We start from the raw sequence: 17,684 nt of genomic DNA on the forward strand, positions 1-17,684 counted from the left end.
TATTGCCCGGTGCTCTCCCACTATACCTGATCCAGCAAACAGTTTTTTGTCTTTACTGATCTCTGGACACAGTTGCTATTTGGAGAGCCGGGTGTTTATTGACGCTGGTCGTTTGATGTTGGTTTTTTATTTTGGTGTTACTGTTTGTAATCAGCCCATTTAAAAGGGGATATATACAGTGACATCTACCAGTGTGATATATGACTCCAGAGCATTTATTAATTCTATACCTAAATCCCCTGAAGAAGTGTGGGGGGCAACTTCATATACTATACCCCTACATGGAAACGCGTTGGGATAAGGGAATTGTTGTTTATACTATATGAAAGTGATAATATCTTCTACTAAGGAGCATACAATCACAGAATGGTGATGTTTAATAATTACTGCTGAAATATTTTTTCGCGTCATTTGCTTGAATACCTCTCAAAAGTCGCAGGTTACGTGTAAACGCACGACCTTTTTATTAATCAATTTTTCTTTTTCTATCATATTGATTGTTGTTGGACCAATATTTTAACCAATATAATTAAAAGTTATGTTTTATAAGGCACCTCAGTCCTTGGTAGGGACATGTACAATATGTCTACTTTATGTTTTTACTTTTGGAAGACATCAGAGGGCTCTAAAGTTCAGCAGCAATTTTCCAATTTTTCACAAAATTTTCAAAATCTGAATTTTTCAGGGACCAGTTAAGTTTTGAAGTGGATTTGAAGGGCCTTCTTATTAGAAATACCCCATAAATGACCACATTATCAAAACTGCACCCCTCAAAGTATTCAAAATATAATTCAGAAAGTGTGTTAACCCTTTAGTTGCTTCACAGGAATAGCAGCAAAGTGAAGAAGAAAATTCTAAATCTTCTTTTTTACACTCGCATGTTCTTGTTTTTGAATTTTTACAAGGGGTAAAATCCCCCTAAAATTTGTAACTCAGTTTCTCTCGAGTAAGGAAATACCTCATATATGGATGTCAAGTGCTCTGCGTGTACACTACAAGGCTCAGAAGGGAAGGAGAGACAATGGGATTTTGGAGAGTGAATTTTTCTGAAATTGTTTTTGGGGGGGCATGTCACATTTAGGAAGCCCCTATGGTGCCAAAACAGCAACAACAACAAAAAAACACATTTTGGAAACTACAACCCTCAAGGAACATAACAAGGGGTACAGTGTGCCTTAACACTCCACAGGTGTTTGACAACTATGGTTAAAGTCGGATGAGTAAATTAATTATTTTTTCACTAAAATGCAGTTTTTTCCCCAAATTTTAAATTTTTACAAGGGGTAATAGGAGAATGGAAATACAGAAATACCCCATGTGTGGACGTCAAGAGCACTGCGTGTGAAATACAATGCTCAGAAGAGAAGGAGTCACTTTTGGCCAAATTTTGCTGAAATAATTTTTGTGAGGCATGTTGCATTTAGGAAACCCCTATGGTGCAACCCCTATGAACAGCAAAAACAAAAAAGCCCCACATGGCAACTATTTGGGAGACAACACCCCTCAAGGAATGTAACAAGGCATACAGTGAGCCTTATCACCCCACAGGTGTTTGACAAATTTCCGCTAAAGTTGGACGTGAAAATGAAAAATTAGATTATTTTTTCACTAAAATGCTGGTGTTACCCCAAATTTTTCATTTTCACAAGGGGTAATAGGAGAGAAGGCTCCCAAAATTGTTAACCCCATTTCTTCTGAGTAAGGAAATACCCCATGTGTGGACGTCAAGTGCTCTGTGGGCGAACTACAATGCTCAGAAGAGAAGGAGCGCCATTGGGCTTTTGGAGAGAGAATGTGTCTGGAATTGAAGGCCTGGTGCATTTACAAAGCCCCCATGGTGTCAGAACAGTGGACCCCCCCATTTTGTAAACTACACCCCTCACGGAATTAAATAAGGGGTCAGTGAGCATTTAAACCCCACTGGCGTTTGACAGATCTTTGGAACAGTGTGCTGTGCAAATGAAAAATTTTATTTTTCATTTTCATGGAACACTGTTCAAAAAATACTCACTGCACCCCTTGTTATGTTCCTTGAAGGGTGTAGTTTCCAAAATGGGGTCATATGTGGGGGGATCCACTGTTCTGGCCCCATAGGGGCTTTGTAAACACACATGGCCTTCAATTCCAGACACATTCTCTCTCCAAAAGCCCAATGGTGCTCCTTCTCTTCTGAGCAATGTAGTTCGCCCGCAGAGTTTTTACATCCACATATAGGGTATTTATATATTCATAAGAAATGGTGTTGCAAATTTTGGGGGGCTTTTTTCCTATTACCCCTTGTAAAAATAAATAAATTGGGATAACACCAGCATTTTAGGGAAACAATACAAATTTTTCATTTTCATGTCCAACTTTAACGAAAATTCTTCAAACTTTTCCACTCAGATTCGATGAATGACTCCTTTAGGAACCTTTTCCACTTTCTGATGGTAAAGGGGGCCTTCTTCCCCAGGGGCGACAAAAGAATCCTCTAGGTGTTAAAGGGGTATTCCATGATTTTTTTTTATTTGACTATGCTACAGGGGCTGTAAAGTTAGTGTAGTTCATAATATAGTGTCTGTACCTGTGTGTGATGGTTTTCTCATAATTCTTATGCTCTTAGGATTGTCACCCCACTATTTATTTTTAACTGCATACAAAATGACTGTTGTCTCGGATTTTTCCCAGCTTGCAATGCGGCCGAGACCTGACTCACTAGATCAATCTGAAACTAATGCAACAGCTGTAGGCACCCTGATTGAAAACCACAGGTCTTTTGTTGCAATGGATGGGGTGGCTGATGTGTGTGAGGGAGGAAAATGGAATTGTAGGGTTTGTAGTCAAAAAAAGAAAAGTCAAACAGGAAATACAAGTTCACAAAAAGCTAGCCACAGCATTATGGTAATCTCACAACATAGCCATTTAGCCCCAAGACAAGCGCAGATCCTTCCTAAGCATGTCCATTACTGTCTGCCAGGTACGTACTAAAATCACCTTATGGTGGATAACCCCTTTAATGGCACCTAATTTGTCTCAAGGAGGTATGGGTGCCACCTCTGCCTTCAGACAGATGGTAAAGGAGTCTGCTTTTCTACTTTCTGATAATACTGTATAACGTAGATAAAAAATCCAAACAAATTAAGAAATATATATTAATATCTATTTGATGTCTATAGAACCATAATGAAATCATATTTCACATTTACAAGCTCATTATCAAAATGAAACAGGAAAACATCAGAGTAGAGCCAGGAGGCCCACGAACATATTACGAACATATTAGATGGTTACCCATTCCCACCAATATTTTTGTCTAATCTAATGTAGATGGCCAGTTTAGGACTTCGTATTCACTAGGGAGCAGGACAATCTGTTAGATTCTGATAAAACATTTTTTGCTATTTCCTTTTTAAAATTTAGTTTCCTCAGCAGTAAAACAGAGACATCAGCCTTAGAAAAAAGAAAAAGAAAAAAACAGGATGACTTTCATAAAAATTCTAGTGACACAGCAGTGAGGAAAAAATAGGATTTTTTAATGACATGCATTAACTTCACTTGTATTTAACTAGATAGTTGACTGTTCTTCCTCCTTTTTTGCTGCAGAGAAATAACCAAGAAATGCTTAAAAATAAAAAATGAAATTAACAAACCAGAGACTCTGAAGAAATAATATAGCAAAGGATATAAAGAAAAATGCATTCTGTAGCCAGGTCCCTAGCACCTGCAGCTACATATAAGTATTATGTTCATTCTGTGTAACCACAACACAACTGCAGACAACCATCTTAGTCGGGGATTCCTGCTCGTTTCGTAAGGTGAGGGCCAGAGTGCTCTGAGGACGGGTGTGTTGCCAGGCCCCATATAATAGATTGCAGGGGGGTCCTACTGCTGGGACACTTATCCACTATCCTGTGGATAGTGGGTGAGTTGAATTCCCTGGAATACTACTTTGTTCTGATTGAGTTAAAGCCTGACCTTTTACATGAGGCTCTATTCACAGGAAGTGGAAAAAAAGAGTATTATTTTCATCTATGTTGGATACAATTGTTAGGCAAGTAAGTATTTTTGACCATATCATCATTTTGATGCATATTTTTCTTCTCCAAGCTTTATAAACTTGAATGCTTATTTGGGAGGGTGTCCTAAGAAGAAGAATATCCTATGTCAAGGTATGCTTTTTTCTTTCCGTAAAGGGGGTATTCTGCCCCTAGACATCTTATCCCCTATCCAAAGGACAGGGGATAAAATGTCTGATTGCGGGGATTCCGTTGCTGGGAACCCCCTCAATCTCTCCTGCAGCACCCCCTGTCATCTGGTGCATGAAGAAAACTTCACTCCGTGCCTGATGACTGGCGATGCAGGGGCCGAAGGCTTATGACGTCACGCCCCGCCCCCTCAATGCTCTCTCCTGTCTGATAGCACTTCTCTGTGCTCCCTCCTGTCTCATAGCACTTCTCTGTGCTCTCTCCTGTCTGATAGTACTCCTCTGTGCTCTCTCCTGTCTGATAGGATTACTCTGTGCTTTCTCCTGTCTGATAGTACTCACCTGTGCTCTCTCCTGTCTGATAGCACTCCTCTGTGCTCTCTCCTGTCTGATAGTTCTCCTCTGTGCTCTCTCCTGTCTGATGGCACTCCTCTGTGCTCTCTTCTGTCTGACAGCACTCCTCTCTGCTCTCTCCTGTCTGATAGTATTCATCTGTGCTCACTCCTGTCTGATAGTACTCCTCTGTGCTCTCTCCTGTCTGATAGCACTCCTCTGTGCTCTCTCCTGTCCTATCAGACATAGCACAGAGGAGTGTATCTGACTGTGCCCATTTAATGTAACTTGAAATGAAAGTGATAGAACCATCAAAAATATGCTTGCAAAATATGCAAATTAGTTACAGCACAGCTACACCCCATATACCCAACAACCCCAGGCTCCACACTAATGATTTGAAGAATCAAACCTAAAACTACCAGGAACCTATTATCCTCCAGTGTTGTCAATTCCCCAGCTGGAACCTACTTTAAAAGGCCAGAAGTACAAGGTTTTCAGTGATCAGAGACAGAACCAAGGTAAGGAAGGCTGAAACCTGACCACCACTGAACAAACACATAACTTGAAATGTCAACACTGGGTCAAGAAATATCTGAAGACAGATGTGGGGCACAGAGCTTCACTTCAATTCAGACACCATCAAGATGGAGGTGGCCTATTTGTATGGCTTGGGTTATCAAAGTCGAGCTAGCTGAACCTTTTTAGGTTGAAGATAAACTCATAATCAACTCTCAAACCTACTGCAAGTTTCTGGAAGACACTTATTCAAGCAGTGGTACAGGAAAAAAAAACTCTGCATCTTCATCAAGAAGACCATGACTTTTATGCAGGACAATGTTTCATTGCATGCATTAAAGTATGCCACTGTAAAGGCCTTAAAGGGGGTACCAGGGGAACAAAACGTATCCCCTATCTAGTGATTGGCTGAGCAGGCCATCACTCCTACTCGTCTCAGATGGTAGGGGCAACAGTGGTAAGGAGAATGGTAAATTGAGCAGTGAGAGCTGACAATGGTAAACTGAGCAGTAAGATCACAGGGGGTCCCACGGTCGAACCCCCAACAATCAGACACTTATTGGATACATTTTGTTCCACAGAGTACTATTTTTAGAGATAAAAAATAATGATATAGTCCCCTTCCTCGCCTGACCTAAACCCTATTGAGAACTGCCGGCTGCAGAGATGTCCCCCTCAGCATGTGCTTGGCTCAGTGCAGGTGTGATATATTGGGCCCGGGCACCAGGAAGAAGACCAGGACCAGGTTCAATATGTCACACTGCCGCACAGCAAATCTGTAGCTCAGCTAATTGCTGGCCAAGACATTGCAGTGAGCAGCATTTAGCTGAGCCCCAGTGTGATACCTGAGTCACTGGGAAGGTAAATCCAGTTAGTTTTTTTTTATTTGTTTGTTTGTTTTTTAAATGCCAGCATTCTGGGCAAGTTTTTTTGTTTTGTTTTTTAAGTTACAGTACGGACCAAAAATTTGGAAACACCTTCTCATTCAGAGTTTTCTTTATTTTCATGACTATGAAAATTGTAGATTCACACTGAATGCATCAAAACTATGAATTAACACATGTGGAATTAAATACATAACAAAAAAGTATGAAACAATTGAAAATATGTAATATTCTAGGTTCTTCAAAGTAGCCACCTTTTGCTTTGATTACTGCTTTGCACACTCTTGATGAGCTTCAAGAGGTAGTTACCTGAAATGGTCTTCCAACTGTCTTGAAGGAGTTCCCAGAGATGCTTAGCACTTGTTGGCCCTTTTTGCTTTCACTCTGAGGTCCAGCTCACCTCAAACCATCTCGATTGGGTTCAGGTCTGGTGACTGTGGAGGCCAGGTCATCTGGCGAAGCACCACATCACTCTCCTTCTTGGTCAAATAGCCCTTACACAGCCTGGAGGTGTGTTTGGGGTCATTGTCCTGTTTAAAAATAAATGATGGTCCAACTAAACGCAAACCGGATGGAATAGCATGCAGCTGCAAGATGCTGTGGTAGCCATGCTGGTTCAGTATGCCTTCAATTTTGAATATATCCCCAACCGTGTCACCAGCAAAGCAACCACATGCCATCACACCTCCTCCTCCACACCAGCACACCTGTGAAGTGAAAACCATTTCAGGTGACTACCTCTTGAATCTCAACAAGAGAATGCCAAGAGTGTGCAAAGCAGTAATCAAAGCAAAAGGTGGCTACTTTGAAGAACCTAGAATATGACATATTTTCAGTTGTTTCACACTTTTTGTTATGTATATAATTCCACATGTGTTAATTCATAGTTTTGATGCCTTCAGTGTGAATCTACAATTTTCATAGTCATGAAAATAAAGAAAACTCTGAATGAGAAGGTGTGTCCAAACTTTTGGTCTGTACTGTATATTCTGGAGTAATCCTTTAGGGGTTTTCAACATTTTGGAATGATGGAGAGCACTGTAGGTGTTCAATAATAAAATGAATCCTCAAAAATACAACTTGCCTAATAATTTTGCATACAATGTATCACAAATGCATAGCATAGGAGACTACATATTTCTATGCAGAGGCATCAAGTAGGAGAATAAAAGTATACTTTACAGTATCCAATTAATGAAAATCAATGAGCCTATGCAGCACAAGGTTCAAGTTATTTGCTATGTTATACTCCCAATATGGTTTTTGGGAGGCTCAGACATAGCATAAATAGACCCTTAGTTTACTTGATATGAACCCAATAATCATTATCATATAAGTTCATTATAAACTACTGTTGTATTTTACAATAGCAAATCCAATTTGAAGTCTCGCTGAATAAATGATTATGTTTTTGGCCTGAGCAGCACTTTTCTGAAAGAGATAATCACATAACAATTGCCTGGGTGTATCTCCTAAGTGACCAATAGTGGTGAAAAAGTGTCCATTTCTGCTGACCCTTCCTCTATAAAAACCCAAGTCAACAGAGACACATCACAAACCTCTCAGATCTTAACCTGTAGCTCACTGCAACAATACACAACAAGATGATGTTCTCTGACGCTGAGAAGGCTGCAATTGTGTCCATCTTGGACAAAGCCTCCGGAAATGTCAGCGCTCTCGGTGCTGAAGCTTTGGAACGGTAATGTGCCTCTTATTTTTATGTTAACATTAATTCTGTAATTCTAAGTTTATATTGCTACTATCGAAGGGTTCATGTCAGCATGTTTCTATACTTTATTTAACTTGTATAGACTTGTTTCTATACTTTATTTAACTTGTATAGACTTATATACTATCTTTCTACAAATCAAAAATGAATAATGTACTGTATATTTCTTTCTCCTGGGGGATCAGCGACTACAGCAACATGGAGTCTGCCTAGGATTGTTCATAACATCCAGTCAGAACAATATTTTCTGGTTCAGCAACGTGTTTAAGCTTTTAGTAATTTGCCCATACACTTGACACAAATGTGGCTTATCTCCTATGGAAAAAAAAAAGGATAAATTTGTTATTCAACTAAGGGTTTACCTAAGACTCCTTCTAGATGGACATACCCGGGCCCGAAACGAACAATCTAGTATATTAGTGCTTTCTTAAAGGAAATCTGTCATGAGTGTCACCTGCACTAACCTGTCAGTGCAGATAGGTAGTGCAAGTGACATTGATGGTAATCATACTTACTTTGTCCTGCTCCATGCTTCCGTTTACCCACTTCATTCCTCCGTATCTACTGTTCTGGGGCCAACTTGGAGCATAGGCAGAGCTCATTGATTCTGCTTCACTGATGGGTCCCACTGGTAGCAAACAGCCACAGTGACGTCATGAAGCTGTGCCCATGCTCTAAGTCGGCCTTGGAACAGAAGATAGTGGGAGAAAGGAAGCATTGGAGTGGGACCAGGTAAGTATGGTTATTATCAGTGTCACCTGCACTACCTGTCTGTACCGACAGATAAGTGCATGTGACACTGATGACATATTTTCTGTCATTTTCTGTCAGTCCGTTAACATGTAAAGGATCTGCTGCATATTTTGTCAGATGATAGCAAAATCAGCTGCACAAAATATGCAGCAAATATAGGCAGCAGATCCTGTATATGTGAACGTACACACAAGGAGTCTTTTTACATGAATCAATTGTCATGTGGTAGAGCTGCATGAATGATCACCGGATCATGCGTTCAGCCCTTCACTTCCACCATTGTCGGCCACACATCCCCTGTTTCCATTGAGGGATGTGCAGCCAACCAACAATGATTTTTAGGCCTTTATCCAAACATGTGATCAGATAAAGAACAAACTTTTGCTGGACCGCTGATCACTGGGCTTATTACTCTGGACAATATTGGCCTATTCGGCCTATTATTGTCCCATGTATAGAGCTTTTAGTTTGCTAGTCCCACCAAAATATGCTGGTTCAGAAGCCTTTAAGCCACTGTGTATATGAAGCCTTTATTTATACTTGATTCCAACAGGCTCTTACCTGCATCTTAGTAAAGTAATGGAGAGAACATGCTGAGCACATATTGAGATCCAGTTTCCCTAATAATCCTACTTTGATGATTTTTACACATGGTCCAGTGCCCTATACGAGATGAGCAAGATACAAGGGCAAGCTGAAGTCTAGCCTTTATATCAGAAAAAGTATATATGCATAGTGCATTTATAGTGTGCTATAATGCTTATCTATTTGTAATTTATCTTAGAATGTTCCTGGGCTTCCCCCAGACGAAAACTTACTTCAACCACTTTGACCTGAGTCATGGATCTACTGATGTCCAGACACACGGTGGCAAGGTCTTGGGTGCTCTTGTACAGGCTGCCAAACATCTGGACAACTTGGAGGAATCCCTGTCCAAGCTGAGTGACCTGCATGCCTACAACCTGAGAGTGGACCCCGGAAACTTCAAAGTAAAAGTCATAACCAAGCTTTAGGAATTATCTCCTTGCAACCTAGTTTGGGTTATTTTTAGATTAGGAAATACTTTGTGTTTGGTTCTGAAGAGAGTCTCAGGACAGATTTTCGTATGGACTGTATTCACTCACAGGTTGTGATATCTTAGTTCTAGCAATCCAGTCATTGGAAACAATGAACAAATAGACACTATACATCACACAATCTGAGCGTGTACATTACCCTACTCATGAACCTTTATTTATAATTATAACTTGTTAAAGTGGTACCCCGGTGGAAAACTTTTTTTTTTATCAGCTGGTACCAGAAAGTTAAACAGATTTGTAAATTACTTTTTAGGAACTGTCCAGAGTAGGAAAAAAATCCCCATAGAAAACATATGCTGCTCTGGACAGTTCCTAAAATGGACAGATATGTCAGCAGAGAGCACTGTGCTCATGATGTCAGCAGAGAGCTCTGTATTCCAAAAATAATTTCCTCTGTAGTATTCAGCAGCTAATAAGTACTGGAAGGATTAAGATTTTTTTAATAGAAGTAATTTACAAATCTGTTTAACTTTCTGGCACCAGCTGATTTAAAAAAAAAAAAAGTTTTCCACTGGAGTACCCCTTTAAAGGTAATCCATATTTTCTATTTCATTACATCCAAATGGGATTTTTATGGTACATCCGCATTCATAAACATTTCATGTTATGCTATCAAGCTGACGCCTAACTATATAACGTACAGTAAGATTTGCTATGTAAAAAAATGATGTCCCCTGTTCCTACTAAGCATCACTCATTTGTTGCACATGTATTTTTTAAGTTAATAGCTGATAAAATCAGCAGTGACCAAGACATCACATTTCTCTATTAGGACTGACAGACCAATGCATTGGTCTAAAACAACTGCTTAGAGTACCTGTTACATAAAAAAAAAGTTTTGCCAAGTTTAATCTGTTGGGGTCTCAGAACTGGAAGAACAGACACTGTGAATGTGTACATAACTCCCCATCCCCCAGCGATCTTTGTGTATCTTCTCTGCTCTGACCCGCTTGGTCTCCTGACCAATCAAAACTTTTGACCTGTCTGTCTGACATGTCAAAATTCTTTTTAAATGGCAGGTATACTTTAAATAACATCTATATAACAGTCATCATTGGAAGTGTTTGTGTAATTTCTAATCATCCAGTAAACCCAATAATATGTATATGTCTGTTACTATATATCCCCTGATACCGATCTCTGCAATCTTTTACGAGTAAGTGCCTCTATTCATTGTCTTATCTCACTGTCACAGATGCTGTCTCACTCCATCCTGGTCATCCTGGCATCTCACTTCCCGGCTGACTTTGATGCCGCCACCCATGCCGCGTTGGACAAGTTCCTTGCAGTGGTGTCTCATGTTCTCACCTCCAAATACAGATAAATTAATTCACCAACCTTTGTTACTCATATGTCTAAATAAATAGTTTGAAACAAAAAAAAAAACAGCCATCTTATTTTTTTTTACCAGAATATTCTTAAACCATTACCATGTGCCGTACATTATAGCTTCTGACACTACTAGTCTAATCTATTCTGATTTTATTATTTGGTGCATCGGTTTAACAATTAGGTCACACTAACTGGCCTATGTGCATCTATTTCACAGGTAGATTGGATTTCCATTACAACTGTGCTGTGTGTGACACACATACATAGGCAAACTGTCAAAATGGGATGCAAACGTATACATAGACAGAGAGGCACAGGTCGCATTGTAGTAAAGGTCAATATGTAGTCAACTAGTTACTAAGTTTAGGTAATTTTCCGAACTTATATGTGTATTGGCTCAGACTGAAAAGTGAGGTGTGCTGCCATTGTAGTGTTACTTTTATATGTATAATCGGCTCCTTTTTACCACAACTTTAAACTATTATTTACACAAATGAAAAAGTTTTATGGTGTCTATTACACAAAGACCTGCTATGATCAGCTTTACCCTGGCCCGTCGCTACAGGACAGGCAAACCAAGCAATTGCTTGGGGCCCCGAGCAGAGCCGGTGCTTGCCTGTCCTGTAGCGACAGGGCAATTCCCCTCATCACTATTAAGAACATCCTAGTGTCCCAAAAGATGCTGCCGTTAACTCTCTGCGGCCCCGCATTAAGTTTAAAAACGCCGGAGCCGCCGGGTGATAGCGCACGCCGGGACATCACTGATGTCCCGTGCGTGCGCCCATAGCAGCGGAGGCGCAGAAAACCGGAGCATCGAGGAGGAGGAAGACGTGCGCTGGCCAGCATGGTAAGTGACCAGAGGCACGTCATCTTCGGTGTTCCGACCACCGCTTCTCCGGAACTAATGCTATGGCCGGACCGGAGGAGCGGTGGTCGGAGCACTCAAGTGGGGCAGTACACAGGCATACAGCCTCCAGCCATACACTGTATTTGGCTGGAGGCTGTATGTCTGTGGGGAACACTGCCAGCTTAATGTGGGGGAACACTGTCTACCTAATGTGGGGGAACACTGGCAGCCTAATGTGAGGGAACACTGCCAGCCTAATGTCGGGGAACACTGCCAGCCAAATGTGGGGGAACACTGCCAGGCTTATGTGAGGAACACTGCCTACCTAATGTGGGGGGAACACTGCCAACCTAATGTGGGGGGCACTCTGCTGCACCTAATGTGGGGGGAACTCTGCTGCACCTAATTTGGGGGCCTCGTATCGTGCTCCCAGAATTCAAGGGCCGGATTTACTACGTCCTGACGCCGGCCCTAGAGCGTGACGTGAGTGAACATCAAGAGGGGGAGGGGGCTCCATGTCCATTTTGCTTGGGGCCCCCAAATTCCTTCAAACGGCCCTGGGTAATACCTTCTGACACATTTATGGCCTATTCAAAAAATGAGTATACAAAAAATATATTTATTAAGACAATTCTTAAAAATATTTCAGGAGCTGCTGACTCGTTTTAAATTGATATTTTAATGAAGAACATAGATTCTGTGCAAAGTGACTGATCCTTTCAAGAGTAATACATTCTGTCTAGGGGCAGCGAGTCGCTCATTGAGTAACACTGTTGCCATAACGACCAAACATGGTGGTTGCAGCTGCTTCCATTAGACAATGTGATCCCTCAAGGATAAAAATGAATCCAATATTGTCTGATGTGTGGATAATAGGTCACTTTCTATTCATTTCTACAATACTGACATTTCATTACATCATCTTATAGGTATAAATAGAAAAGGTTACTTCTGGTCCGCACAGTAGATGCAGTGGTTTTTGAAAAGCCTCAACATTGGTCATATGGTAAAATGGAAGACCCAAACAGAGCCATAAACCTAACAATATTTTTTTCTGCTTGTATTAGTGACAGTCACAGCCTTTGAACTCAGGATTCACATTCTTCAATGAGCAAAGCAATAGTGCTGCTAGCCTTTTATTCACCTGGACTCCGCCTTGCATCAATCTTTAATTTAACTTTTCAAGCTTGTTGTAGGAAAAGTGGTTTGATGGCACCAGCACAAACTGCAAAAGTACCCCCAGTTCCTCCCTAGCTACGTCATAAAAAAAAAAAGGTAATTTTCTGTAAGTGCAATGGAACTGAATAGCAACTTCATTGTTTATGGCAGTTTGGGCACTCAAGGGGGCCAAAGATTATAAAATAGTAGACATATCAGCATGATTTTAGGCTCGAGGAATCCCTGGCATTTACCACTTTGTGGCATCTATTATACATAGACTTTTATGTTTTATGTCTTTTTAGAAAAGCCTTCTTTATGGAATGTATGGAGAATGATAGGAAAAGGCGGAGGAGATTGCAGCGCCTCGTGTCTCGGTATGTACTGGTATAAAGGTGGTGTCCTCTGTAAGGATGGTGGTTACCTATGGTAGGTGATGTGCAAGCCAGCAGTATTTTGTAGACGGAAACCTTGGCAGAGGTCCGTAGTAGAATAAGCAAGAGACAATTACTCCAACCTGAAAGTATCAGGATGCAAGGAGTATGTAGGTTTCAATAGCTCCATTATTGAAAACTTGATAAAAACAATAAAATAAAATAATAAAAGTACATAACGACAGGTCAGGAAAGAAGCATTTTGGGAGGGTTATCTCCCTTTATCAATTGCAAGATGAAAGAGTCATGTTAGCAGACTGGCAATCCAGTTAAAAGTACAGGAAAAGGGTTCCAAAAACAGTGGCTAAAGGGGTGAAGCCGTGACATAATGATCCGCATAATACACTGCTAAAAAAAAAAAGGGAACACTAAAACAACACAATGTAACTCCAAGTCAATCACACTCAATCACACTGTCCACTCAGGAAGCAACACTGATTGACCAACAATTTCACATGCTGTTGTGCAAATGGAACAGAAAGCAGGTGGAAATTATAGGCAATTAGCAAGAAACCCCCAATAAAGGAGTGGTTCTGCAGGTAGCGACCACAGACCACTTCTCGGATCCTATGCTTCCTGGTTGATGTTTTGGTCGCTTTTGAATGCTGACTGTGCTTTCACTCTAGTGGTAGCATGAGACGGAATCTACAACCCACACAAGTGGCTCAGGTAGTGCAGCTCATCCAGGATGGCACATTAATTCGAGCTGTGGGCAGAAGGTTTGCTGTGTCTGTCACCGTAGTGTCCTGAGCAGGGAGGCGCTACCAGGAGAAAGGCCAGTACATCAGGAGACGTGGAGGAGGCCAGAGGAGAGCAACAACCCAGCAGCAGGACCGCTACCTCTGCTTTTGTACAAGGAGGAGCAGGAGGAGCATTGCCAGAGCCCTGCAAAGTGACCTCCAGCAGGCCACAAATGTGCATGTGTCAACTCAAACGGTCAGAAACAGACTACATCAGGGTGGTATGAGGGCCCAACATCCAGAGGTGAGGGTTGTACAGCCCAACACGTGCAGGACATTTGGTATTTGGCAGAGAACACCAAGATTGGCAAATTCGCCACTGCCACCCTGTGCTCTTCACAAATGAAAGTAGGTTCACACAGAGTACATGTGACAGAGTCTGGAGATACCGTGGAGAACATTCTGCTGCCTGCAACATCCTCCAGCATGACCGGTTTGGCAATGGGTCAGTAATGGTGTGGGGTGGCATTTCTTTGGGGGGGGCCGCACAGCCCTACATGTGCTTGCCAGAGGTAGCCTGACTGTACCGAGATGAGGTACTGAGATGAGATCCTCAGACCTCTTGTGAGACCGTATGCTGGTGCCAACCGCCCTGGGTTCCTCTTAATGAAAGACAATGCTTGACCTCATGTGGCTGGAGTGTGTCAGCAGTTCCTACAAGAGGAAGGCATTGATACTATGGACTGACCCGCCCATCCCCCAGACCTGAATCCGATTGAGCACATCTGGGACATCATGTCTCACTCCATCCACCAATGCCACGTTGCACCACAGAATGTCCAGGAATTGGCAGATACTTTAGTCCAGGTCTAGGAGGACATCCCTCAGGAAACCATCCACCACCTCATCAGGAGCATGCCCAGGCGTTGTAGGGAGGTCATATAGGCACGTGGAGGCCACACACACTACTGAGCCTCATTTTGACTTGTTTTAAGGACATTACATCAAATTTGGATCAGCCCGTAGCGTGGTTTTACACTTTGATTTTGAAAGAAGAAAGGCGCTCCCTGTGGAGTATAGCCAGCAAGACAGTGGGGGAAGGGAAGGATGAAATATCCGTGCTCACCCTGCTGAGTTGTGTAGTGGCATACACAACAATGCTGAACGCATGTGATTTAAGGATCACAATCCTATAGTCTGCAGCCTTCCTGAAGAATTGTGGAATAGAGAAGGACTTCAAAGGAACCAGGATTTTAGCTTCCTCAGTGGTCAGTGCCAAAAATCCTGGTTCCTTTGAAGTCCTTCTCTATTCCACTTTGATTTTGAGTGGGACTCAAAAATCCAGACCTCCATGGGTTGATAAATTTGATTTCCATTGATAATTTTTGTGTGATTTTGTTGTCAGCACATTCAACTATGAAAAGACAAAAGTATTTCATGCGATTAGTTCATTCATTCAGATCTAGGATGTGTTATCTTAGTGTTCCCTTTGTTTATTTATTTTAGCAGTGTTTATAAATGTGATAAGAGCAGGTAAGTATAGGTAGGTACAATAAAGGAGAGGAGAAATACATACATAGTTCATGTAAATAATTATTCAAACGGACGCGCCGTAGAGATGGTAATTTTCAGCCAATCAGCAGAGCAGAAGTTTGTGGCCAATAGGCTTGTAGGGTTCCAGTGATGTCAAAGGTGGATAGGAGGCATTGTAGAGTGTTTTTTTTTTTTTAAAGTCACATGATGTGTAGCCACCAATGGCGCTGAAGGAGGGAGCTTTATTCATTCTATTAGTTGCTTCAGCCAAGCCAAGTAGTATTAGGGCGACCAATCAGTGATAAGGCGTATAGTTCTGTAGTGGGATATGGAGTGAAAGCGCTGTCAGATTTTAAAGGTTTTAAAAGTGATTAAAGGCGACCAATCATTAAGTGGAGGGAACGTTCTTTTATTTGATTGGTCGCTTCGGGCTGGATAGAGACCAAAAGGAGATCTGGCGGATAGTTCTGTAAAATGACTAAGTTATTCAAAGAAGTGCTGATAGCGCGGCAATAGTCTTTTAAAGTATTTTGAAGTGGGGAGCCAATCGCATCATCGTATGGTAGGTTTTAGTTTTGATGTGTGTTACGCCTAGCGCTCCGGGTCCCAGCTCCTCCCCGGAGTGCTCACGGCGTCTCTCTCCCCGCAGCGCCCCGGTCAGTCCCGCTGACCGGGAGCGCTGCACTGTCATGGCCGTCGGGGATGCGATTCGCACAGCGGGACGCGCCCGCTCGCGAATCGCATCCCAGGTCACTTACCCGTCCCGGTCCCCTGCTGTCATGTGCTGGCGCGCGCGGCTCCGCTCTCTAGGGCGCACGCGCGCCAGCTCTCTGAGACTTAAAGGGCCAGTGCACCAATGATTGGTGCCTGGCCCAATTAGCTTAATTGGCTTCCACCTGCTCCCAGACTATATCTGATCACTGCCCCTGCACTCCCCTGCCGGATCTTGTTGCCTTAGTGCCTAGAGAAAGCGTTTACTGTGTTTGTCCATACTGTGTACTTGACCTCCTGCTATTGCCATATTGACTACGATTCTTGCTGCCTGCCCCGACCTTCTGCTACGTCCGACCTTGCTCTTGTCTACTCCCTTGTACCGCGCCTATCTTCAGCAGTCAGAGAGGTTGAGCCGTTGCTAGTGGATACGACCTGGTTGCTACCGCCGCTGCAAGACCATCCCGCTTTGCGGCGGGCTCTGGTGAAAACCAGTAGCAGCTTAGAACCGGTCCACTAGCACGGTCCACGCCTATCCCTCTCTGGCACAGAGGATCCACCTCCAGCCTGCCGAATCGTGACAGTAGATCCGGCACTGGATCCCGCTGAGGTTCCCCTGCCAGTTGTCTCTGACCTCACTACGCTGGTCGCCCAGCAAGCCCGACAGATCGCCCAACAAGATCACCAGCTGTCGTACTTGACCACCATGACACAGCAACTTCAGTCGCAGCTACAGCAGCTTCAGTCACAGCTACAGCAATTTCAGTCACAGCTACAGCAGCAACAACCATCTCCTCCGCCGGCTCCTGCACCTCTTCCGCAGCGAGTGGCCGCTCCTAGCCTCCGCTTGTCCCTGTCGGACAAATTTGATGGGGACTCTAAGTTTTGCCGTGGCTTTCTTTCGCAATGTTCCCTGCACTTGGAGATGATGTCGGACCAGTTTCCTACTGAAAGGTCTAAGGGGGCTTTCGTAGTCAGCCTTCTGTCTGGGAAAGCTCTGTCATGGGCCACACCGCTCTGGGACCGCAATGACCCCGTCACTACCTCTGTACACTCCTTCTTCTCGGAAATTCGAAGTGTCTTTGAGGAACCTGCCCGAGCTTCTTCTGCCGAGACTGCCCTGCTGAACCTGGCCCAGGGTAATTCTTCAGTGGGCGAGTACGCCATCCAATTTCGTACTCTTGCTTCCGAATTATCATGGAATAACGAGGCTCTCTGCGCGACCTTTAAAAAAGGCCTATCCAGTCGCATCAAGGATGTGCTGGCCGCACGAGAGATTCCTGCCAACCTGCAAGAACTTATCCATTTGGCCACCCGCATTGACATGCGTTTTTCTGAGAGACATCAAGAGCTCCGCCAGGAAAAAGACTTAGATCTCTGGGCACCTCTCCCACAGTCTCCGTTGCAATCTACGCCTGGGCCTCCCGCCGAGGAGGCCATGCAAGTGGATCGGTCTCGCCTGACCCAGGAAGAGAGGAATCGCCGTAGGGAAGAAAATCTTTGTCTGTA

At 42.9% G+C, this 17,684-nt stretch overlaps 1 protein-coding gene across 1 annotated transcript; it reads left to right on the forward strand.

Moving 5' to 3' along the window:
- Positions 1-7,523: 7,523 nt before the first annotated feature.
- On the forward strand, positions 7,524-10,804 carry LOC130284299 (hemoglobin subunit alpha-3-like). The gene is made up of 3 exons (XM_056534526.1): positions 7,524-7,618; positions 9,186-9,390; positions 10,676-10,804. Exons 1-3 carry the CDS (start codon positions 7,524-7,526, stop codon positions 10,802-10,804), a joined length of 429 nt encoding a protein of 142 aa, XP_056390501.1.
- Positions 10,805-17,684: the final 6,880 nt, after the last annotated feature.

Source organism: Hyla sarda, chromosome 8, assembly GCF_029499605.1.
Source record: "Hyla sarda isolate aHylSar1 chromosome 8, aHylSar1.hap1, whole genome shotgun sequence".
NCBI classification, from domain to species: Eukaryota; Metazoa; Chordata; class Amphibia; order Anura; family Hylidae; genus Hyla; species Hyla sarda.

Excerpts from the sequence above, each read along its gene's own strand:
- LOC130284299 (XM_056534526.1), top strand. The coding sequence starts at position 7,524 with ATGATGTTCTCTGACGCTGAGAAGGCTGCAATTGTGTCCATCTTGGAC. Across the intron at positions 7,619-9,185 it reads GGTGCTGAAGCTTTGGAACG|AATGTTCCTGGGCTTCCCCC; the intron begins GTAATGTGCCTC and ends AATTTATCTTAG. Across the intron at positions 9,391-10,675 it reads TGGACCCCGGAAACTTCAAA|ATGCTGTCTCACTCCATCCT; the intron begins GTAAAAGTCATA and ends TCACTGTCACAG.